The sequence below is a fragment of the Xyrauchen texanus genome, chromosome 44 (assembly GCF_025860055.1).
Source record: "Xyrauchen texanus isolate HMW12.3.18 chromosome 44, RBS_HiC_50CHRs, whole genome shotgun sequence".
Taxonomy (NCBI): domain Eukaryota; kingdom Metazoa; phylum Chordata; class Actinopteri; order Cypriniformes; family Catostomidae; genus Xyrauchen; species Xyrauchen texanus.
This window is the reverse complement of record NC_068319.1, coordinates 610,780-636,500: the sequence shown is the minus strand read 5'-3', so window position 1 is coordinate 636,500 and position 25,721 is coordinate 610,780. Positions and strand designations below refer to the sequence as shown.

Sequence of the window (25,721 nt, the reverse complement as noted above, 5' to 3'; positions counted from 1 at the left end):
CCCAACTCAATCCGGGAAGCTAACTCACTCTCTATCTTCAAAAAACGGCTAAAAACACATCTTTTCCAAAAGCACTTAACCGGTCAATAAAATAAATAAATAAATAAATAAATATTTACATTTCTTGTTGCACTTAAATCTGTTTTGTATACTATTCTGATGATAGTGAAACTTTGTAATATGGCACTTTTTGTACCACTGTCTCCCTAAGATGATTCGCTGATGTTCTTCCTCTTTTGTAAGTCGCTTTGGATAAAAGCGTCTGCCAAATGAATAAATGTAAATGTAAAATTCCAAGTAGATGAAGGTTTTTTTAGAAAATTTTTAATCCAGTTTATTTTGAGGGTTGTAAAATCCAGAAAGTTTAGACCACCACGTTCAAATATGTTCATAATAACAGATTTTTTTCACATAATGCATCTTGTTTTTCCAAATAAAATTGAATAGCAAGTTATCAACAGATTTACAGAGCTTTTTGTTGACAAACAAAGGGATAGCTGCATAAGTAAGACGGGATAAACCTTCTGCCTTTGTCAACAGCACTCGTCCTTTCAAAGATAAATCCCTCTGCAGCCATTGATTTAGCTTCTTCTTTGTCTTATCACTAACATGTACGCTTTGTGTTCAATAACATCTGTCTGTCTGTTGTCCGTCTGTGAAATGAGGGGAAGCATTGTGAAATTTGCATCTCTTAAATATAATGCATTTGTGTATTATGCCTATAATACATTCTTGTTAGAGTATTATACAACTATAAATCAACAGATCAAGCACCACAGCTGTCATCTGTCACATTGTAAGTATTTAAAGATTCATTCTGTCTGATAGTGGAACCTGGTGGCTGAGGTTGGTACTGCAGGCTAATGTTAGCTAGCAAGCGCAAAAAATAATAATAATAATAATAAATAAATAAATAAAAATGTCTCATGTGTTGCCTCTTGAGAAATGACTATTTTAGAAAAAAACAAATGATCAGGGTCAAATTCTATATACTTTAACTGGAATAACACTGCATTAATTTAATATTTATGTATAGAGACTTAATATAGTATATCACATATTATGTACTTTTACCATGCTTATAAGAATGCTTGTACATACTTATTAATTATACAGAAGCAACATCAACTTCTCTACAAACCATTTAGCAATTAACAGTTCATTTAATATTAATCAGCTCATTATAGGCGTTTCAGCTGAATTTAAATAGTGACCAGAAGCCCTGGTTATCCCTTATAAACAGTCTACAGTTATCATGATACAATTATAAATACTATGTCACTTTTAAAGACAACTTGTTACAAATATGGAGTTATTTAGATGCCTTTCAAAAGGCCAATCATCAAACGTGCTCAAATGACTGCACTGCACCTTTAAGACGGACCGTCACACTTTGAGTGACCCCGCCCCCTGTCGCTAATGATTGGCTGAAGCGGAGGCTCATTTAAACAGCTGCTGTAGCTTGATTGGTTCAGTGTCCTTTAAGTGTAATGATACAGTGTAGCGTCGCTCGTGTGTTAAAGAGATGAAGAGAGTCTCGTCGCGTCATTCTTTATTAAACTGATTTTAATAATGACAGGAAACTTTGTCTTTATGGGCTGTTCAGCTATTGATTAATGATCGTTATAAAACAAGATCAAGCTTGAGTTTGGATGGCTTTATTCGTGTCATTCAGTGCTGCAGTATTTTATTGGGTTTGTGTCGCTGTTTAATGGATTTATTTCGCTCATATTCTCCGACCGACCAGCAGGTGCATTTCAGGAAAGAAGCCATTGTGCGATCTCTCTGTCACTGGTCCTGGATCAGTGAATTCAGCGGAATATGGCATAAATATGCAGCTTATAACGTGCAACTTTTATCATAAGAGTCATACGGGTGTCACATCGTTTTAAAAGTCACCGGACCGATGTGGGGACAGTCCGCCCGGCACTGCAGTTCATGGTAAATATTATTATTATTATTATTATTATTATTATGTATCTGTCTTGTGTTCTCTATAACTGAATGTGGAACTTTAACATACGAGTTTAGACTCGTGATCACTTGCTATATGTTAATTATGTATTCTGCACAGATGTAGTTTAATTGTAAGGAAATCAACATTTGAAGGGTTTTCAGATATTTGAAGTTGATTTATTCAGCCTGTACTTTGGTTTAAGCTGTTTTTGGGTGAATCGGTCTCTTGTTGTCGGAAGTGCGCGGCGCCTTTCATGTGACTGACTGATGTGAGGCGCTGTGATGTCTGTTATTGACCTTACACGAAGAGTCTCTCTCTCTCTCTCTCTCTCTCTCTCTCTCTCTCTCTCTCTAATAGGTTTTATTGGCATTAAAGTTTCAAAAACAATGTTGCCAAAGTATCATATAGAATAAATAAAAGCTAAATACTTTTTGTCCAATAACTTTGACCGTATATAATTATTAGTAATATATAAATAAGAACAATATATTTATTATTTATTTCACGTCTGTGTCTGAGAGTCTGTGTCTGAGAGTCTGTGTCTGAGAGTCTGTCTGAGAGTCTGTGTCTGAGAGTGTGTGTCTGTCTGAGAGTGTGTGTCTGTCTGTGTGTGTGTGTGTGTGTGTGTGTGTCTGTCTGAGAGTGTGTGTCTGTCTGAGAGTGTGTGTGTGTGTGTGTGTGTCTGTCTGAGAGTGTGTGTCTGTCTGAGAGTGTGTGTCTGTCTGAGAGTGTGTGTCTGTCTGAGAGTGTGTGTGTGTGTGTGTGTGTGTGTGGTGTGTGTGTCTGTCTGAGAGTGTCTGAGAGTGTGTCAGAGTGTGTGTGTGTCTGAGAGTGTGTGTGTGTGTGTCCAGATCCTTCACAGTCCCTCAGGTTGTGGCATGTTGATATTGGGCAGTAAGATGTGCCCTGTCTGTCTCCTCCTCCTGGAGTATTTGTAATTTTGAGAGGTCATTTAGGTCTTTAAAGTCTGAAGTTTCAGAGTTAAACTTGTTTAAGTAAACGTTCCTTATTTCTCTGAATGTTTCACATTTTAGGAGGAAGTGCATCTCTGTCTCGACCTCACCTGTCCAACAGTGACCACATAGTCTGTCTGTCTGTCTGTAATAGGCATTATAATACTATCAAAGATCTTACACCAGATTATCTCTCAATCACACACCGACACGCGCGCGCGCGCACACACACAATCTCACACACTTACAGACATGCTACATCCTGTCCCAACTGTAAAGAGACTTTTTAAAGCAGTAATAAAGGATTACATGAATGTTCTGGGTTGGTGGTCTGACATCAGGCAGATATTTTATGCTCAATAGTCAATACATGTTTTATAGTAACAGACTGACGCATCCACCGATATTTGACCATTTTGAGATGTTCTATGTTTCGTTTTTTTTTTAATATATATCAGAATTGTCTGTATCGGCATTGGCCATTTGAAAACCCAAATAAGTTCAATTAAATACAATATACTGGGTTCCCACGGTCAGTGGCAGATTTAGGCAAGGGTGACATGGGCAGCCACCCGGGACGGCATCTTGCCAGGGGCGGCACGGACCTGTTACCTCTGCGGGGTTGACCCAGGGTGCCATACAAGCAGAGGTAGATTCCAGGGGGATGGATAGAGGTATCCGCACTCTAGCTGTGTGTGAGAGCGCATGGGCGAAACTAATTCGTATTTTCTAATTCAAAACTAATTTCATATACTACATACCCGAACTAAAAGTCCTACAGGGAAAAACTGACCAATCCTGTGGACCTCTAACGTGAACTGCTCTGAGAGTCCGAGCATCACCCCTGATGAGACAAAACCACGACTCATCAGTGAAGGGCACTTTATGCCAGTCTTGTCTGGTCCAGTGAAGGCGGGTTTGTGCCCGTAGGTGACGTTGTTGCCTGTGATGTCTGGTCCGTTGAAGGCAGGTTTGTGCCCGTAGGTGACGTTGTTGCCTGTGATGTCTGGTCCGTTGAAGGCGGTTTGTGCCCGTAGGTGACGTTGTTGCCGGTGATGTCTGGTCCGGTGAAGGCGGTTTGTGCCCGTAGGTGACGTTGTTGCCGGTGATGTCTGGTCCGGTGAAGGCGGTTTGTGCCCGTAGGTGACGTTGTTGCCTGTGATGTCTGGTCCGTTGAAGGCAGGTTTGTGCCCGTAGGTGACGTTGTTACCGGTCCTGTCTGGTCCAGTGAAGGCGGGTTTGTGCCCGTAGGTGACGTTGTTGCCGGTGATGTCTGGTCCAGTGAAGGCGGGTTTGTGCCCGTAGGTGACGTTGTTGCCGGTGATGTCTGGTCCAGTGACTGTGGGTTTGTGCCCGTAGGTGACGTTGTTGCCGGTCCTGTCTGGTCCAGTGAAGGCGGGTTTGTGCCCATAGGTGACGTTGTTGCCGGTCCTGTCTGGTCCGGTGAAGGCGGGTTTGTGCCCGTAGGTGACGTTGTTGCCGGTCCTGTCTGGTCCAGTGAAGGCGGGTTTGTGCCCGTAGGTGACGTTGTTGCCAGTGATGTCTGGTCCGGTGAAGGCGGGTTTGTGCCCGTAGGTGACGTTGTTGCCGGTGATGTCTGGTCCAGTGAAGGCGGGTTTGTGCCCATAGGTGACGTTGTTGCCGGTGATGTCTGGTCCGGTGACTGTGGGTTTGTGCCCGTAGGTGACGTTGTTGCCAGTCCTGTCTGGTCCAGTGAAGGCGGGTTTGTGCCCGTAGGTGATGTTGTTGCCAGTGATGTCTGGTCCGGTGAAGGCGGGTTTGTGCCCGTAGGTGACGTTGTTGCCGGTCCTGTCTGGTCCAGTGAAGGCGGGTTTGTTCCCGTAGGTGACGTTGTTGCCAGTGATGTCTGGTCCGGTGAAGGCGGGTTTGTGCCCGTAGGTGACGTTGTTGCCGGTGATGTCTGGTCCAGTGAAGGCGGGTTTGTGCCCATAGGTGACGTTGTTGCCAGTGACATCTGGTCCAGTGACTGTGGGTTTGTGCCCATAGGTGACGTTGTTGCCGGTGATGTCTGGTCCAGTGACTGTGGGTTTGTGCCCGTAGGTGACGTTGTTGCCGGTCCTGTCTGGTCCAGTGAAGGCGGGTTTGTGCCCGTAGGTGACGTTGTTGCTGGTGATGTCTGGTCCAGTGAAGGCGGGTTTGTGCCCGTAGGTGACGTTGTTGCTGGTGATGTCTGGTCCAGTGACTGTGGGTTTGTGCCCGTAGGTGACGTTGTTGCCGGTCCTGTCTGGTCCAGTGAAGGCGGGTTTGTGCCCGTAGGTGACGTTGTTGCCGGTGATGTCTGGTCCAGTGAAGGCGGTTTGTGCCCGTAGGTGACGTTGTTACCGGTCCTGTCTGGTCCAGTGAAGGCGGGTTTGTGCCCGTAGGTGACGTTGTTGCCGGTCCTGTCTGGTCCAGTGAAGGTGGGTTTGTGCCCGTAGGTGACGTTGTTGCCGGTGATGTCTGGTCCAGTGAAGGTGGGTTTGTGCCCATAGGTCTGAGCACTGATGGAGGGATTGTGTGTTCCTGCTTTAACTCGGGCAGGTGTTGATGCCATCCTGGGCATCTGGTAAGGATGCCTCCCTAGGGAGGTGTTTCAGGCATGTCCAGCTGTGAGGAGGCCTCGGGGAAGACCCAGGATTAGGTGGAGAGATTACATCTCCACACTGGCCTGGGAACACCTCGGGGTCCCCCAGTCAGAGCTGGTTAATGTGGCTCGGGATAGGGACGTTTGGCACCCCCTGCTGGAGCAACTTCCCCCGCGACCCGACTTGGGATAAGCGGTTTAAGATGGATGGATGGTACATACATGGCACAAGCTCGCCATCTCGCATAAAAGTAAACCCAATTTATTACCAAAGCACAGATTATTTGCTCTAGACATCCCAGGGTGATATATTGTGTATAAGCATCTTTCAAACAGCCTACGCAATGTATTTTCAGTTACAAGTCGTTTTGTGTTTTGATGGCTTGAATGAAACCTCTTCAAAGATGCATACAGCAAAATTGCATAATTTCTAATCCTCCCGTTTGCGCAGTTAAACCAATTTCACACACTAACCCGCAAACTCACAAACGTCACTCTCATTCTTGAAAGTAGAAAAACCTTCATAACATTGTGTATGCGTCCTGTGACCAGTTTCAGTAAATGTATCGCCCCCTTGTGGTCTCCCAACACTATTACACCAGTCATTCAGCAGAAACCCAACGGAGTGAATTGGAAAGCATGCATATTAAATGTTGGCTTAAAGTTAATATATCAATGCCTCATATATCGATAAAATAACGTGCCGATCGAGATATCGATATTTTATGACATGCGGTTATATTTCATGCTGTTATGTTTAATGCGGCACATCTTTAATGCGGTTATGTTTAATGCGGCACATCTTTAATGCGGTTATGTTTAATGCAGTTTATGTTTAATGCAGCACATATTTAATGCGGTTATATTTAATGCGGTTATGTTTAATGCGGCACATCTTTAACGTGGTTATGTTTAATGCGGCACATCTTTAATGTGGTTATGTTTAATGCGGCACATCTTTAATGCGGCACATCTTTAATGCGGCACATCTTTAATGCGGTTATGTTTAATGCGGTTATGTTTAATGCGGTGCATCTTTAATGCGGCACATCTTTAATGCGGTTATGTTTAATGCGGTTATGTTTAATGCGGTGCATCTTTAATGCGGCACATCTTTAATGCGGTTATGTTTAATGCAGCGCATCTTTAATGCAGTTATATTTAATGCGTTGCATATTTAATGCGGTTATATTTAATGCGCTACATATTTTATGACATGCGTAGTTATCGGTATCAGCTAAATCCATGATCAGTCGACCTCTAGCCGATACGTTCACTAAAGTGGAGGAAAATGTCGATAACCGATTATGTCGGCAAAACCCATCTACCGCTCTAGTGAACTGTCAAATATACAGGTGCTAAAATGATATCCCGTAATGCCTTAAACATGGTAACGGTATTTTTACAGTATATTGTGTTCAGTTGTTGAGATCAAACGCACACTTGAGCTTCACTTGAATGTGTTTTTTAATCTCTCTGGAATCAGTCAGATGTTTCTTTTGGTGAGATTTGTCCGTATATTCATCGGTTGAGGGTCTGTGGTTTTGTCTAAGCATTGAATGATGGGACAGTGAGGTGACCCAAGTTTAGGAATGATTGGCGGGTCACCGCGCTCATCTTACAAGGATAATGTCAATCTTCTGGTTACTAGGCAATTTTCTCTCCGCATCCATGGTAATCACCTTTTATCTGCTGAAGATGCCACGTGTAATTATAGGCTGTCTGCTATCGGCTGAAATCTGCCTAATTGGTTGTTTTATTATAGGACAAAGGGGACGTGGGGGTTTAGGGACAAGGGCTTTAAAGGTGCTTGCATATTCAAGATGTGATTTCTATCGTTTCTCCACGTAAACAAACAAGCAGGTAATTTGGTATAATTTTAAGAAGCTCTTTCTGAAGTGTTCTTTGCCGCTCGGCTGCACTCCAAGCGGTATTTCGGTGGCTTGTTGAGTGGGCCGCAGGTGGAGGTCATTTCGGATTAACGCTCGCAAAGTTCATTTTCTCCCAGAACACTTTGGTTCCTCCTGCGCCGTCGTACTCATTAAGCGTGGAGGAGAAGGTCTAGCGGCGTGTGAAAACCCTCCAGGACAAATGTGGCTGATCTTGTCATGAGTTCCCTGTTTTATTAACATTTTTAATGACTTGAAGGATTCAGTGACCCTTAACAGCATAATGAATTGCCCTGAAAGCCTCCTGGGTGAGACACGGTGGGGGTGCAGCTGCACTTCGCCGAGAGAGTAAGATTCATACTGTGAACACGTCCTCTTCAGACAGAACTACACAAGATCATGAGGAGGGACGGGCTGATGTATAGGAGCGTTTCATTGCACTTTCAGATTTCTACCAAGTTATTTAAAGGTCTTTTCAAAACTGAACTTGAAACATTTTGCAAGGACTTCATCATTTACACCTTTTTATGGATTTGACTGTTTTAGACTTCAAACCCAGACATTCGATATTAAACTATGAAAATCCATTATAAAGATACAAATGATGCAAATTAAAACTATGATCATCTAAATAAAGAGTGCAATAAAAAAAAAATTGTTGACAAACGACTATTCGACAATAGAAATGTTTGATGTCATTTAATGTAACATGAGATCACATTAAACTGTAATGATGACGTTTGAGAGCAGCGCTGCAGTTCACGACTGAAGAATTACACCGATCACAGATGCACTCCAAACTTTACAAACCACTTCAGCTGATGCACATCATGAGAGAATTATACACTAATACCAAATAAGTAAATGCAGAAGCTCTCTCGTTGTAGAATAAGCAGATAAATACTTTATACTTTAAAGGAAACTCCCCAACATTATATTTAATGTGTCGCATCTTTAATGCGGCACATCTTAAATGCGGTTATTTCATCTGGTTATGTTTCATGTGGTTGTGTTTAATGTGTCGCATCTTTTAATGCGTCACATCTTTAATGCAGTTATGTTTAATGCGGCGCATCTTTAATGCAGTTATGTTTAATGCGGCGCATCTTTAATGCAGTTATGTTTAATGCGGCGCATCTTTAATGCAGTTATGTTTAATGCGTCGCATCTTTAATGCAGTTATGTTTAATGCGGCGCATCTTTAATGCAGTTATGTTTAATGCGCCGCATCTTTAATGCAGTTATGTTTAATGCGCCGCATCTTTAATGCAGTTATGTTTAATGCGGCGCATGTTTAATGCGGCGCATCTTTAATGCAGTTATGTTTAATGCGGCGCATGTTTAATGCGGCACATCTTTAATGCAGTTATGTTTAATGCGGCGCATCTTTAATGCGGCTATGTTTAATGCGGCGCATCTTTAATGCAGTTATGTTTAATGCGGCGCATCTTAAATGCGGTTATTTCATCTGGTTATGTTTCATGCGGTTGTGTTTAATGTGTCGCATCTTTTAATGCGTCGCATCTTTAATGCAGTTATGTTTAATGCGGCGCATCTTTAATGCAGTTATGTTTAATGCGGCGCATCTTTAATGCGGCTATGTTTAATGCGTCGCATCTTTAATGCGGTTATGTTTCATGCGTCGCATCTTTAATGCGGTTATGTTTCATGCGTCGCATCTTTAATGCGGTTATGTTTCATGCGTCGCATCTTTAATGCGGCTATGTTTCATGCGGTTATGTTTAATGTGTCGCACCTTTAATGCATTTACAGTAATAATAATAAATCAATAGTAATTGTATAACATTTGAGCAATATCTCACACCTGCAGTTATGCAGCACTTTATTTGACAATAACTCAAATGTTGTATTTTGGATTGTGCTGTGAGGTCCTGAATAAAAACACCTCATTTGATATAAATAACACTGTTGCACATTAATTGTTCTATTATCATTTGATTAAAGATTTCATTAACTTATTTAGACACTATTTTGATGATAACATTGATATAAGCTGTTAATGTGGATTGCAGAAAAAATGAAACCAAAGACGGGTTTCAGTATCGGCGAGTAATCGTTCTAAAACAATAAATGTTATGAGGATATTCCTAGTTAGCAGTAATCTATGAGCGGCTCTTTTTAGTGAATCAGAAAGAATCAGTTTGAACTGAATGAATTTGCAACACGATGGCAAAAGAAGGTGATTTATTACATGAAAATTGTTACATAGTGCAGCTTTAAACCGCAAGTGTTTACAACCCATTGGCACACATTGGCATATTTCAGAACTGACACACGGGACAATTAATTCTTCTGTTAATCGGGCAAGCAAACACGGTTATCGGTCAAATATGGACCGATCAATCGGCCTGACAGATATCAGTCTTTAACTAGTTTTAAATGGCTGCTGAGACCTTTAATCATCTTAATTAAAGACACCTTTGGAAACCAATATTAAACTGTTTTATACGTAACCATTTAGATTCTGTTGATTTATCAGAAGCTCTTGATGAAACCGTGTAATCTACTGGAGCTTTATAGCCAAATGTTGGGATGTAAATGAGAGCATGTTTCCTGTCCGCTTGAGCCGTTTCAGAGGTTATTTAGCACCATTTCTCTCGAAACATCTTTGTCTCCCGGTCTCGCCTCTAATGGTAATTATGCTAACCATTGGAAAATGTAAACGGGAACGTCTCTTATCGGATAATCCTGCAGTAATAGATTCCATTAAAAATGCATGAGTAGCTTTACGGATGAATCTGGCAGCGTTGCATGCCACACTCGCTCTCCTGCGGGCACTGCCAGCCACAGCTGCAGGAAACGAGCCGCTTATCTTTTCATTATTCCGATTGCATCAGAGAGAGAGAGAGAGAGAGAGAGAGAGAGAGAGGGAGAGAGAGGGAGAGTCTGCCGGCCGGCCGGTGCTTTAAGAGTGTCTGTTTCGTCTCACCCCCAGCCCTGATCTCCAGCGTCACTTTGCTTTTCACCGCTGCCACTCATCAGACAGGAAGTGATGGGCTAAAACACTCTTTAAAAATCACTTAACTTCACAAGACCGCTGTACAGCGAGAACATTACGTTGATCCACCCCTCATTAATTGATCATGTTATGTAAAATATCTGTGTCTCCATCTGGCCATGTTGAGATCACTGGCATCCAGATGTTTGTCCGCTTTCACCATTTGTTTCAAATCCGTGTACACGGCATGTGCATGCATCTCAATTGCTTTAAATATCACATGTGTAATGGCATTATATAGGTCATCGGCCACCTACATCTCTAGTTATTGGCCTCAGACACTGACAAACTCATATCAGCAGTTTAGTAACTCTGAGGGCAAACCTCTGAATGACACAGAGGGCAAAGAGGAAATTAGCACCCCCCCCCCCAATGCTAATCCTGTAGAACCCAAGCGTGAAAATGTGCTCGGCTCAAACCTTTTTCATTATCATCTAATTATAAAGTGTGGAATATAAGAGCAGAGGATTGAAGGGGCTCATGGGAGATTGTGAGTCACTTCATAGTGATTTGAGTCAAACCTCACAAGACTGTTTGAATCAGTCCAGAAGAATCAGAGGCGTCATCAAGTGTTCCCTGCAGACACTGGCTGATGACTAACTTCCTGTGTGACTGAGACTTATAGTGAGAATCACTGTATTGGTGTAATAACAGACTGATCACACTGTGAAATCGGTGACCATATGACAAAATATCTACCGTCTGTGCTTACTGTAATTCGTACCGATGCCCCTAGTGGCTGAAGCTGGAAGTGTTGTTGAACGTACAGATGTGCACGGCTATAATTGTAACTCGGTTAACCATTTAATGTGCCTCTAATACAATACAAAAATCACTAGTCTGCAACATCATGCCAGCAGACTTTAAGGCTGTCTATATAGTCATCTGGTCTTGTTTCATTCCAACCTACAATTACGTCTGTGATTGCTAGGGAGGGTAGAGTCACATGGGATAACCAAATTGGCCCGGTTGCTAGGGAGGTTGGAGTCACATGGGGTAACCAAATTGGCCCGGTTGCTAGGGAGGTTGGAGTCACATGGGGTAACCAAATTGGCCCGGTTGCTAGGGAGGTTGGAGTCACATGGGGTAACCAAATTGGCCCGGTTGCTAGGGAGGTTGGAGTCACATGGGGTAACCAAATTGTCCCGGTTGCTAGGGAGGGTAGAGTCACATGGGGTAACCAAATTGGCCCGGTTGCTAGGGAGGTTGGAGTCACATGGGGTAACCAAATTGGCCCGGTTGCTAGGGAGGGTAGAGTCACATGGGGTAATCTCCTCGTGGTTGCTATAATGTGGTTCTCGCTCTCGGTGGGGCGTGCGTGGATGCCGCGGAGAATAGCGTGAAGCCTCCACACGCTCTACGTCTCCATGGTAACCGTCACTCCGCACGTGATAAGATGTGCGGAGTGACGGTCTCAGACTCGGAGGCAACTGAGATTCGTCCTCCTTCACCCGGATTGAGGCACTATGCCACCACGTGGATTGCCAGGTTTGGATAGATTAAAACGAACTCATTTGAACCCGTGTGAACGCTGCCATCTGAACCTTGGTGCGCACCAAACAAGCGGACCGAGACCGCCTGAATAGTGGGTCTGGATCCACTTCCAAACGAACTCTGGGGCAATTGATCTATGAATGCAACATGGACACAAAGACGTCTAAACGGACCTATAACAGGACGTAATTTGCCTAATGCTGACCTCAAGCACACCTGGTTCTTCTCATCATAGGAGCGACGTTGCCCATTACAGTTCGGGACAGGCGTCGGAACCGCCGGTCAGCCGTCCTTGCAGTATATCTTCATTTGTGTGTGCAACGGAGGAATTCCTGGTGCTGTTTTGACTCCTTTAAACATTGTATTAGCTCTTCATCTGTATACATGTATAAATATAACAAGTGCATTTGGCCCAGCAGCAGCATTGTTTAATATGTACAGCAAGTTCTGTCAAAAATATACATTATATAAGCTGTCCAATCAGGTTGTGACTTTTTTCCTGATGCTTTTGGTTTTGTATTGTTGGGTTCGGTGTTAAAATGCCAGTGTGAACTCTAAACAAACCAGGACTAAATGTATCATTTATCTTTCTTGGTCCGGACCATAGACTGTAAAAAAAGATGGACGACGCCCCTTCGCTCTTCCATTGGTGAGAACTGAAGCCGCCAGTGTCCCGATATGGCGCTGACATCTTGGGACTCGAGTCTGCGCAGTTGCGATTTTGGGACCAGACCTGTGCAGTAGTGAGCAGGAAGTAAAGCCGCGAAATCAAGGCCCCGCCCTCACTCTCGCCGAATCAATCGCAAGCACACGCCCCTGCACTTTTGACTTTTGACTTATGACGGTGTTTAATAATTAAAGAAATTTAGATATTAAATTTAAAGCTCCAATCTCCTCAGTCCTCCGAAGATCCCGAAAAAAAGTCAGTTGGTGCTTCAGTGACTACTTCGCTCAGAGAACCTGTCAATCACAGCTGTCAATCATGATGTCACAGCAGCGTTTTTATAGCATCAAATAACTAAAAACAAACTTATTTTGAAAACAAACACTTGAAATGACATCATCGTGATAGAAACGACAGTAAATGACAGAAACTATCTTTGGAAAAAAGATATGTGAAGTGTAATTGAATTGTTTAGTTGGTCTCACGTCCCGTTGAATAAGATGGAGGCGGGGTTTATGACCTATACTAGGACCAGCCACCGGGGGGCGATCGAGACGTTTTGGCTTCACTTTTGAGGGCTTGTGCGGCACACTTGGTCTTGACCAAGAGAATTGGGGAGAAAAAAAGTAGGAAACAAAATGGTAATATACCATACTACAGTGTGGTGCTTGTTATGGCATTTGACTTTCTTTTTTTTTTATTATTATTATTATTAAAAGATTTGTGAAATCAATCATTATTTGACAATCAAATTAAAATGTTGATATGGCCAAGTTTAATCATTAAACTGTGTAAGGATGTCATTTAATTTAATCTGCAGTCACACCAGCTGCACTCTTTCAGCATTTTGACAGGAAGAACTCAAACGTCCGTCAAAATAAAAGCTCTGTTTAAATGGATGCGTGAATTTGAAGACATTACGACAGAAAAATAATACTAGAATAAAAATAATAAATATAATATTACTTAAAAATATATAATATTAAAAAGTAAAGTAATAGCAATAATACTAGTAATACAAATAATTTAATAATATATTGTTTTATTATTACTATTATTATTACATGTAAGTAAAATCACAGAGTGTACTGAACATCAGCCTTGTGCTACAGGTAATCCGATTTGTTCCATTTAATGTTTTCATTTATGCTCATTTTATTTGGACAATTAAAAAAATATATATTTTTATTTACATTATGAGATTATAGTTGATTTGATTAAAGCTTTATGTATCCATTTGAATAAACTGTTTTGATGATAACATTGAATTTAAACATTAAATATTAAAAAATATGGAAAATGCAGAATTTGCAACTGCAAGCAGCTCTTTTAATTAAGTATGATTTCATCCGGAGGCTGTTTGTTGGTTGCCAAAGTATCGATTTAGTATCTATACAGGGGTACCAGGCCTGGAATCATACCGAAGCCCAAATTTAACCCAAACCCTTACCGTCAGTGGATCACCACATACTGTCCATTGTGAGCATTAATGATAAAACCCCTTTACCATGTGACCCTTTATCTCCCCAAACACGACACTTCTCACTCATACGGATGGTGTTCCAATAGACACTCGGAGAGAGAAGAGTTAAAGGGAGGAAAGCAACAGAATAGAGGGACAATTTGTCTGCCAGCGCAGTCTTATCACAAATCCTCCGAGACAAAAGATCTGCGTTGGTGTGCAGGACTCTTATCTCGCCGCAGCCCTTCGCCGGGCCTCATCGCAGCTGATAATATTCTTATCAGTGCCGCTGATGTCACAGGAAGGTGGCAAGGATTTACCATCCTTGCCACTCAAAGTTTGACAACGTCTCTGACAGATCAAAGACAACAAGCTTCTGCTGAGAGAAACTTTTGGTCTTTAATAGATTCACCAACAGAACATTTCACTTTCAAACAGCTGTTGGTGAGCTCTTAAAGGGACAGCTCACCCAAAAACTTTTTTTACAAACCCTCGTGATGTTCCAAACCTCATTGCTTCCTTTCTGTGGTGGAATTGTTTTAAAGACTGTTCTGTTTGCATTTAATGAAACTGAATGGGGACTGTCAAGCTCAAATGATAGTCTTTATGAAAATAGTCAATAATAGACATTGTGTTCAAATAGACACTCGGAGAGAGAAGAGTTAAAGGGAGGAAGTGAAGCAATATTGGGAATATCTCAAAGTTCAATGTGCCTTTGATTTGGCCGCTGCATTTCGTAAAGAGCACATCATTAGCCTCCTTTCACAATCATTCAGGCCTGAAACGGGTTATTATACAAATCTAAAAACACAGCACAATTGGCATGAACCGTTAATCTGTGCATTTTATCACGTGACTCGTTGTGCATGACACCGCGGAGGCTCATGCTATTCTCCACGATCCACACACAACTCGCCACACGCCCCATTGAGAGCAAGAACCACTAATCACCACCACGAGGAGGTTACCCCATGTGACTCTACCCTCCCTAGCAACCGGGCCAATTTGGTTGCTAAGGAGACCTGACTGGAGTCACTCAACACGCCCTGGATTCAAACTCACGACTCCAGGTGTGACAGTCAGCGTCAATACTCGCAGAGATACTCAGACCCCCAAATTGAGGAGGTTACCCCATGTGACTCTACCCTCCCTAGCAACCGGGCCAATTTGGTTACCCCATGTGACTCTACCCTCCCTAGCAACCGGGCCAATTTGGTTACCCCATGTGACTCTACCCTCCCTAGCAACCGGGCCAATTTGGTTACCGCATGTGACTCTACCCTCCCTAGCAACTGGGCCAATTTGGTTACCCCATGTGACTCTACCCTCCCTAGCAACCGGGCCAATTTGGTTACCCCATGTGACTCTACCCTCCCTAGCAACCGGGCCAATTTGGTTACCCCATGTGACTCTACCCTCCCTAGCAACCGGGCCAATTTGGTTACCCCATGTGACTCTACGCTCCCTAGCAACCGGGTCAATTTGGTTACCCCATGTGACTCTACCCTCCCTAGCAACCGGGCCAATCTGGTTACCCCATGTGACTCTACCCTCCCTAGCAACTGGGCCAATTTGGTTACCCCATGTGACTCTACCCTCCCTAGCAACCGGGCCAATTTGGTTACCCCATGTGACTCTACGCTCCCTAGCAACCGGGTCAATTTGGTTACCCCATGTGACTCTACCCTCCCTAGCAACCGGGTCAATTTGGTTACCCAAATTGTTTTGTCGCCCAGACCTACTCGACGTCCCTAACTGATCCCCATACCTTACTGTAACTACAATCATGCTCTTTTATTTATAAACCACAGAAGAGTCAAAACTATTGTTTGTGGTAATCAGCATTATGCCAATCAACTTTAACCCATAATATTCCTTTAACTGCAGAATATGGAAGGACGAGGAATTCTCTGGCGTAGTCGTCTTCTATCTCACTTATTCACATTCTGCTCTGAATATACATTTCCCCCCAAATAAAGCTTTCTGCACTCCCGTCCTGAGTGAAAGTGTCTTTAATGCATTTTCCCCGTGAGCTACAGCAGAGTAATGGAAGCTTCTCTTACACTTGTCTCTCATTTCCTGTTGATAAAACTACGCCGGCTTTCCCCGGGAGATCCGGAATCTTCTTTTGACAAATGTGCCATTATGGGGGGCTGTTGTGAGACTGGCGCTCTCTTTAGCTGCCGGGCATCTGCGAGCGAGGAGGAAGGGCTGTAGAGTTTCTCCAGGCTATTCCTTTTATCTCTTGTGCTGAAGGTTTAATCGGGTTTATACAGATGGCTTGTGAACGCTCCCTCACTCCGTTTGCTGGCCTCTGGACCTGCAGAAGAAATGAGAGTAATACGATAGATGGGAAATAAATCATGAGGATTCTAGAGGGAAAAAAAATGAAATGGGGAAAACAAACGGATATGAACAACATGCTTTTATTAGCTCAGGAGATTTTCACCAATGTCCTGCGCTCTAGTCCAGTGTTACCATGTTAAAAGTGATCGTACTAGTGCACTGTATTGGGGTGGAAGTGTTCGTTGTTCATGCCCAAAAAGGTTTTCGAGCGGGGGATCAACAAATTAGATTGTGCAACCTTAAAGCCCAGACCACCCCCCTGGGTAGTCAAGGGCCCCTGGGTGGTAATCCGTCCCTGCATATCATTCGGTATTTATCACTATATACGTTTTGTCGCTCTGCTCGCAAGAGACTATAAGAGGGTGCCATCGCCATCATGATGTCTTGCGATCCAGATGGAATCAATCCGGGGTCCGGACCGCGATGACTGGCGTAGTTTAATCGTTAGCAAAGTGGCTAACATTAGCAACTTCATACAGTTTGAGAAAGCCGAACTGCTTATTTTTTTTAGCAACACGAACCTACATGCAGAACACGGGGTAAATATCGGAAATTACTGAAAAGCTGTTCATTGTATTCGTGGATTTATCATGATAAATATCAAGATCATTTTATCGCCCAGCCCTGAGCTCCGCCCACACAGCGGTCACCGCTAAACCAACCAACTTCCTATTGGCGAATTCGTCTGTCAAAAGCTCCGGGCAGTCATTCGGCTCCATCGCTCCAGGCAGTCGGGGAGTCCAGACCCCACTTTGCAAGTCCGGGCGGTCGGGCTACTCCGTCCCCCGGCGGATGGAAGTGGCGAGGACTCCGCGACGGGCATCCCTCCTCCTTCCCGGGTTTCGGCAGCAATGTCAAGCAGGTTAAGGGCAAGGAGGCGGCGAGAAACGGCTTGACAATATAAATAATAGTTTCATGATAAACTGACCCATAAACACACAACCATAAACTGGGAGCAGCTGCATGTCATTCTCCCTCTCGAACCGTCGTCACCAGCCGCCTTTATCCCTCTCGCGCCCCCATCAGGCAGATTGGGGACCGGGCGTGCGTTGTTCCGGCCCCGCCCTCCTCCCACTCCACAACCACGATCACACGGATTCCCATTGAAATTACTAGATTCGCTAGTGAATACTTAAAATAATGAATAACATGCAAAACATATGATACATTTTATATTCCATGTATATTGTAAAGATACCCCTGCCGAATATCTACAATAGGGCTGTCAGTCGATCCGATTAATTACACGGTATTCCGATTAATTACACGCTATGCCCATTAAATAATCGAATGAATTGCAATTAATCGCATGCATAAACGTTTGCTGAGAGAGCCCTTCAAATGACAGTAATTTATACATATTTATAATGATTTAACTATTATATTTTGAATTAAATAAACTGCATATATTATAAAAAAAATATTACAAATAATTCAAATGCATTACAGTATTATAGCACACAAATCAAGATTTTAAGAAGAATATTTCAGCTCTGTAGGTCCATAAAATGCAAGTGAATGGTGACCAGAACTATTAAGCTCCGAAAAGCACATAAATGCAGCATAAAAGTACTCCAGTGGTTTAATCCATGTCTTCAGAAGTGGTGAAAGCACATTGGGTGAGAAACGGATCAATATTTAAACCCTTTTTCACTCTAAATATTCACTTGCACATCTATCAGATCACTTCAGAAGACATGGATTAAACCACTGGAGTCTGATGGGTTACATTTATGCTGCATTTATGTGCTTTTTGGAGCTTCAAAGTTCTGGTCACCATTCACTTGCATTGTATGGACCTACAGAGCTTTAATATTCTTTTAATAGTCACACACATCTGGGATGGCATGAGGGTGAGTAAATGAGAATTTTTTTTCTCTTCATGAGTGTTTGAAATATTAGTGCCGCCTGCTGAGCAGGTAACACAGGTGAGAGATTGATTAATGCTGTCATCTGCGCCGCATGCAACACACTCCTCTGTCAAGTTTGGAAATGTCTCCACTTTAGATGCAATATCGTCTGTGGGGTTGGATATTAAGCTCTATGAATCATGAGATCACTTCTCTTCTTTAGAGGGATAATGACTCGTCTGCTTGTTGTTTGTTTGTTCAGATCGGCGAAGGCATCTGTGATCCGTACAGCTCAATCCTGCATCATGCTGGCGTGTCTGCAGCCGCCGCAACATCTGACGTGTGCCGCAAAGATCCTCAACGCGCCCGTCGGTCACACGAGTGAGTGTCACAGGAAAACTAAGATCTGCTGAAAACTAAAGCTTTAACATGCACAACACACCGTAACTCTGATCTTCTGACGCGGTTACACGTATAGATAAGAGCACAACAGGAGACGTTCACCTTGACTTCAGGTTCATATCACCTGCAGGATCCTCCATACGGCTCTTATCAAACACATCCATCACAACGTCTTTAAATCACTTCATGGTGCATTTGAAAAGGTAATGAAGCTTTCGCAATAAATATCCAGATCATGCTTCACTCTTAAATAAAATGTAAATATTTTCTTTAACGCTTTAAAAGCTCATATCCAAAACGAGGAGGTCAAGAGTTTGGTATCATTGTAAAGAACCCTTTTCATATTTTTTAATGATATAGATTATGAAATATTCTGAGACTCTCAGTTTAAGAAAATTATGAAAAATCACACAAAAAAACCCAAAAAATTATTATTATTTTTCTGATTTGTCATTATATATATCTCTGGGTGTAAATAATGTGGCTTATTTCATTCCCGATCATGTCAACTGTATCTGAGAATAATGTTGTGATTGATACGACAAAGCGATCAAAAGTTACAACATTACAAATATAATGTGATCATAGTGTCCAAAAACATCTCCAAACAAATAAAAGATAATAATTGTACATAAGAACTAATTACACATGCAAACACAACAATGACTAAAGGTTTGCATAGCATGCAGACATGATTTTAGTCATGAGATTTCACAGAATGAGTTTCATTCTGTGTCATTTGTGTCATCATTGAGTCTGTGTCGTGTATTTGGCGCCATCTCCTGGTGGTCATATGTAACATTGTGCTTCATGTGGATTATCTAATGATCTATACATCTGATTATCTTGTGTGTGGACTCGTTTGAAAGATAATCACCTCCTCGATTGATATGGGATATTATATGTTTTGTCTATTTTTTGTGAAGTTATAAGCAGAAGCGTGGCATATGAGCAACATCAACATAATCAGTCAAAGACATATAATTAGCTGTTACTCACTATATTTTCAGTCTGTGAGTAAAACAAATAGTCTGGTTGTATTTTACTCTTTGAGATCTTTCCAACAACATATGACACATGAATATTTTGATGTTTTTACGGATAACAATATGTACCATAAAAATTTTTTTTTTATTATTATTATCAAAACGGAATATTTCTGATTTATCTGCATATTTCAAAGCACTTGTTCAGTTTTGGTCATAATATTTACATGCATTATAAAGTACAGCTTCTAATCTTTCAATCGACACCTATTTTATGTCAGTCAAGACTATCGTTATTAATATTTTGACAATTTATTTTTTTTTTTGACAATTAATATTTTTTGTATTTTGACATTTTCCAAGTAAGCCTAGTAATATTGATATTTAATATATAAAGCATTTACACACCGTGATTAGGGATGTCCCGATACTGGTATCAGAAAATGGTTCGATACCGCGTTCACGTACTCATGTTAGTAAAAATTCTCTGCTACCGTCTGACTTTTTTTTTATTTTTTTTATTTAACCTTTGTTTAACCAGGAAGTCCCTTGAGACTAAAGTCTCTCTTTCGAGGGAGACCTGGCCAAGACGGCACACCAGTTACAATTTAAGTACAAAATACAACATGGTCAACAAACAAACAAGCATCACACATAGAAAAGAACAGGTCACATATGGCAGTTACATTTTTGAGTTATATGGCATTTTAACATGGTCTTAAAATCATTTAATGGGACTAGATCAGTTAGATGTAGCAAATTTTGCAAGTTATTCCAAGACCATGGCGCAAAGTAAGAGAAGGCTTTTTTCCCCAGCTCAGTAAAAACCCTTGGAACCTGGTAAGAAAGCCACCTCGTGGATCGGAGATGAAAACTGCTGGAATTTTTCATCAGGAGATTACATAGATATGCCGGCAATTTACCCAACATGGCCTTGTATAGGAAAATATGCAAATGAAGTTGTCTCACGTAGACTTAATGACGACCAGCCTACCAGTTCATACAGCGTACAATGATGAGTACGGAAACCAGAGTTAGTTAAAAAACGTAGAGCACTATGATACACAGAATCTAAAGCGTGGAGAGTATTAGAGGCAGTATGCATGTAGACAACATCACCATAGTCCAAAACACTCAAAAAAGTAGCCTGCACGAGTTTTTTTTCTAGCTAACAGATTAAAACAAGCCTTATTCCTAAAGTAAAACCCCAGCCTTCGTTTCAGCTTTTTTACAAGCTTTTCAACATGAACTTTAAAAGAAAGTTTGTTGTCCAGCAAAAAACCTAAATACTTATATGATGAGACATTTTCGATTAAGTCCCCAGTTAGTGTATTAATATTTATATTATCTTGGGATTGGGAACGAGCCCTTGAAAACGTCATAGATTTGGTTTTCTTAGTATTTAGCACTAACTTGAGGCCATGTAATGAAGTTTGTAGCTGTTGGAAGGCTAACTGAAGGTAATTTATAGCTTGGTTCAGTGAAGGGGCAACTGAATATATCACAGTATCATCTGCATAAAGGTGTAGTTTAGCAGTTTGCACATCCTTTCCAATATTATTTATGAATATAGAAAATAAAATAGGAGCTAAAATCGAGCCTTGAGGAACACCCTTAGAAATCTCTAAAAAGTCTGATTTAAGACCATCTATAGAAACACATTGTATGTCATTAAACACATTTAATGACATACGACTGTCATTAAATATTCAATGCACAAATTAAAATCACGTTATGTCCAACTGTGATTTTATATAGATTAAATTGCAGTCTTTGTGGTTTAATATAGTTTGCATGTGCTGCACGCTTCAAAGTAAATTGATCTTGTTTTAAACACGTTTGAATGTAAATGTGAATCCGGCCACTCATACCAATGAGCTCTGAAACGCCATCATGAGTAATGCGTGCTCTTCATAGCAGATGACGGCGAGCAGATCGCTAATTCACTTTGTAGTGGGCAGTACATACAGACTGCATACTTATTTAATTAAATGGCAGCCATTTGTATTTTAATAATCACACCAGGTCACGCAGCGATTATGCTTTTCTGGAAGTGAGAAACTACCGTTAAAAACACACAAAAGCCGAAAGGGCTTCAAAATAAAGTTTCGCCAAAATAAAAGCTCAATTTAAATGGGAAAAAGTATGACGGAAATATATCAGTACTACATAGTTCTGTAATAATAATAACAATAATAAATCAATTGTAATTGTATTATATTTAAGCAATATCTCACATATGTGATGCTGATGTAGTGCAGCACTTTATTTGACAAACATAACTTCATTTAAACTTATCAAATGAAAATATAACATTGAATACATTTATTTTGACCCCATTTTGATGATAACGTTGAAATAAACTTAAAAAAAAAATCAAAACATAAATTAAATCATTCTTTAAAAAAGTGGTATCGGGACGTCCCTTACCATGATACATTTGTAGCGTCTTGCATTTATGCTGATTTAAATGAAACTTTTTTTTTTTTTTTTTTTTCATGTCATTTGAGATCATAGACTGTAAAAAAAGATGGCCGATGCCCCTTCGCTCTTTTCCATTGGTGAGAACTGAAGCCGCCAGTGTCCCGATATGGCGCTGACATCTTGGGACTTGAGTCTGCGCAGTTGCGATTTCGGGACCAGACCTGCGCAGTAGTGAGCAGGAAGTAAAGCCGTGAAATCAAGGCCCCGCCCTCACTCTCGCTGAATCAATCGCAAGGACACGCCCCTGCACTTTTGACTTATGACAGTGTGAAATAATTAATTATAGAAATTTAGATATTAAATTTAAAGCTCCAATCTCCTCAGTCCTCCGAAGATCCCGAAAAAAAGTCAGTTGATGCTTCAGTGACTGCTTCAGTGAGAACCTGTCAATCACAGCTGTCAATCATGATGTCACAGCAGCTGTTTTTATAGCATCAAATAACTAAAAACAAACTTATTTTGAAAACAAACACTTGAAATGACATCAACGTGATAGAAACGACAGTAAATGACAGAAACTATCTTTGGAAAAAAGATATGTGAAGTGTAATTTAATTGTTTAGTTGGTCTCACATCCCGTTGAATAACATGGGGAGGCGGGGTTTATGACCTATACTAGGACCAGCCACCGGGGGCGATCGAGACGTTTTGGCTTCACTTTTGAGGGCTTGTGCGGCACACTTGGCTGAGAGTGAGAATTGCATTTGGACACATAACAGTAAAAAAACTATTTTTTTGGGAGAAAATGTGTTTAATTGTCATGAAAATAATGCATAAATAGCCTAATTTTTTTCATGCAAATTACATGGTTTTCTTTAGGCTTTAGGGTCAGTTGTGTTTTTGGGATATTCACACATTCTTTCATAGAGCTTCACTATTTCATTTTTCATTTATGACATTTATTATTTATAAATTATATATTTCTGATGCTCTAAATATGGTACAAATGTTAAACATGGTTATTTTACTGCGCTATATTTGGTTCATTATCTGCTGAGCTGTATTTTATTTTTGAATGACTGTTTAAGATGAGATATCAGAAATCTCACGCTGTTATTTAGTAGAAATTGCATGTTCAACTTCTGCCCCTTTATCCCACATGCAACATTTGGATTATGTTAGTAATTATGATTTGGCTGCATTCATCTGAAATATTTCCATCTTTTATTTTAGACATAATTAGTGGAACTACGGGGTCCCTCTGGAATTCAAAAGCTGTTTACATGCACATTTCACTGTTTCACTTCTACTAAATATTAATGTGCAATCCGAGCGTTGCCTGTCGCTATATGCTGCAACAGAAGGGTTGCGTGTTGCTTCGGGCGCTTCTGGCGGGCATTCGTTCCTTCTGTTTACCTGCAGGGCGCATGTGACCCTCCGATGCCCCTCAGCGCCCGTAACCTGCCCATCATCACCTGCATTCTCCGAACCCGTTCTGTGACTTCTAGAGGGTTCAACTCTTGCTGATTTCGGCTGATGAGTCCGCGAGCTGCAGTGCCAGCGGGTGCGTGTCATTTGTGCTCATGCCATCCTGCACAGCATGTCCATATGTCTGCATCAGCAATATCTGAGCTACTGATATAACCTGGAGGACTCTTCCAGTTGGCATCTCTTGGTGGCACTTTGATCATTTATTCTGTGTGAGCATTTCACTGCCACGTTTGTACATCAGGGGCGGTAAATCAGAACTATTTGCATTCTGATGGAAAAAGCTGAAAATCTTTTAGCCAAGAGCAGTTTGCATGTGCACCAGACGCTGCTGAAAGGTCACGTCCAGGTTTTAGAGGAAAGTCCTGCAGAGGAGTTGTTGTTGTTGTTGTTGTTGTTGTTGTTGTTGTGTTCCGGCTCAAATGACCGGCCCACTAATATAGTTTCTAAATCTCATGTTGTTTATTATCTCAAGATATTACATTCCACCTTTTTTAGTCATTCTGATTATTTTTATTAATAGGATTCATTGAGGGCACAAACACACATATAATAATGAGTTCATGAATAAACACTTGTTGATCTGAAGAAGATAGGTGTTGTTTTAAAGTTTACAATCTGGACTTTATACAGATGATCCTATTCATAATTAATGATTTTTAATTGGTGGACTAATAAGAACAGTTTCACTCGTCATTTGATAATTGGTCATGACGACAATTATTTTCAGAGATGGTCATGTGTTATACAGTAGTCCGCTCTGATTGGTCGAGGGATCGGCGGCGGCCACAGTTGGGCAGCAGTCCGCTCTGATTGGTCGAGGGGATCGGCGGCGGCCACAGTTGGGCAGAAGTCCGCTCTGATTGGTCGAGGGGATCGGCGGCGGCCACAGTTGGGCAGAAGTCCGCTCTGATTGGTCGAGTGGATCGGCGGCGGCCACAGTTGGGCAGCAGTCCGCTCTGATTGGTCGAGTGGATCGGCGGCGGCCACAGTTGGGCAGAAGTCTGCTCTGATTGGTCGAGGGGATCAGCGGCGGCCACAGTTGGGCAGCAGTCCACTCTGATTGGTCGAGGGGATCGGCGGCGGCCACAGTTGGGCAGCAGTCCGCTCTGATTGGTCGAGGGGATCAGCGGCAGTGACATGAAGGCCATGAGACCGCAAGTCCACATCAAGTGTGCTATTTGGGACAGGCCCACGTGTGCAGGAACAGAAACTCTCTGTCAGGGATGTATTTTCTGATGCTGCTGGTATACTGGAGGCCTCCGTGGGTTCAGTGCTTCCCTTCAGTACACAGTGAAATATGAAGTGACATCTGTGTCACTGTATCCACTCGAGACTCCTCAAGTGCTGATGAATAAACATGGAGTCTGGAGGTTTATCTGTTCCTGTAGAGTTACTCTGAGAGATCAGACAGATGTGATGAATGCAAGCGTTTATGTTGAATACAGAATCAATGGAGAGATTCAGATCCGCATCGAGTCTGTGAGCATCATCGGGTGCTGCACTGCAACAAAACATTTCTTACTATCATATTTGACCTTTTTTCAGAGAAATCGCACAAAATGCTTTGAGGTTTAAGCTTAAATGGATTGTTCCCCAAAAATAAATGAATAAAATCATTTACTCACCCTCATGTCATCCCAGATGTGTGACCTTCTTTCTTCTGCAGAACACAAATGAAGATTTTTAGGAGAATTTTTCAGCTCTGTTGGTTCATACAATGCAAGTGAATGGTGACCAGAACTTTGAAGCTCCAAAAGCACATAAAGGCAGCATAAAAGTATTTCATAATCCCCCTTTTCTCCCCAATTCCCAAAGTCCTCGTGGTGGCGTAGTGACTCGCCTCAATCCGGGTGGTGGAGGATGAATCTCAGTTGCCTCCGCGTCTGAGACCGTCAATCCGCGCAACTCATCACGTGACTCGTTGAGCACGTTACCATGGAGACGTAGCGCGTGTTTAGGATTCACGCTATTCTCCGCTAACTCGCCACACTCGCCACACGCCCTACCGAGAGCAAGAACCACATTATAGCGACCACGAGGAGGTTACCCCATGTGACTCTACCCTCCCTAGCAACCGGGACAATATGGTTGCTATGGAGACCTGGCTGGAGTCACTCAGCACACCCTGGATTCAAACTCACGACTCCAGGTGTGATAGTCAGCATCTTTTAATATTCCAGTGGTTTAATCCTTACTAAAT

The 25,721-nt window shown here is 41.9% G+C and overlaps 2 protein-coding genes across 4 annotated transcripts in view; both read left to right on the top strand.

The window, feature by feature from the left end:
• LOC127636402 (transcription factor RFX3) overlaps window positions 1-25,721 on the top strand; it is a 211,971-nt gene that overhangs the window by 181,071 nt on the left and 5,179 nt on the right. The window lies entirely within an intron of this gene.
• LOC127636421 (protein FAM222A-like) overlaps window positions 1,531-25,721 on the top strand; it is a 34,533-nt gene continuing 10,342 nt past the window's right edge. The window contains exons 1-2 of the mRNA XM_052116889.1: window positions 1,531-1,941; window positions 18,481-18,599. Coding sequence (XP_051972849.1) covers window positions 18,524-18,599 — 76 coding nt within the window. The 5' untranslated portion in view covers window positions 1,531-1,941; window positions 18,481-18,523. The remainder of the gene's footprint in view (window positions 1,942-18,480; window positions 18,600-25,721) is intronic.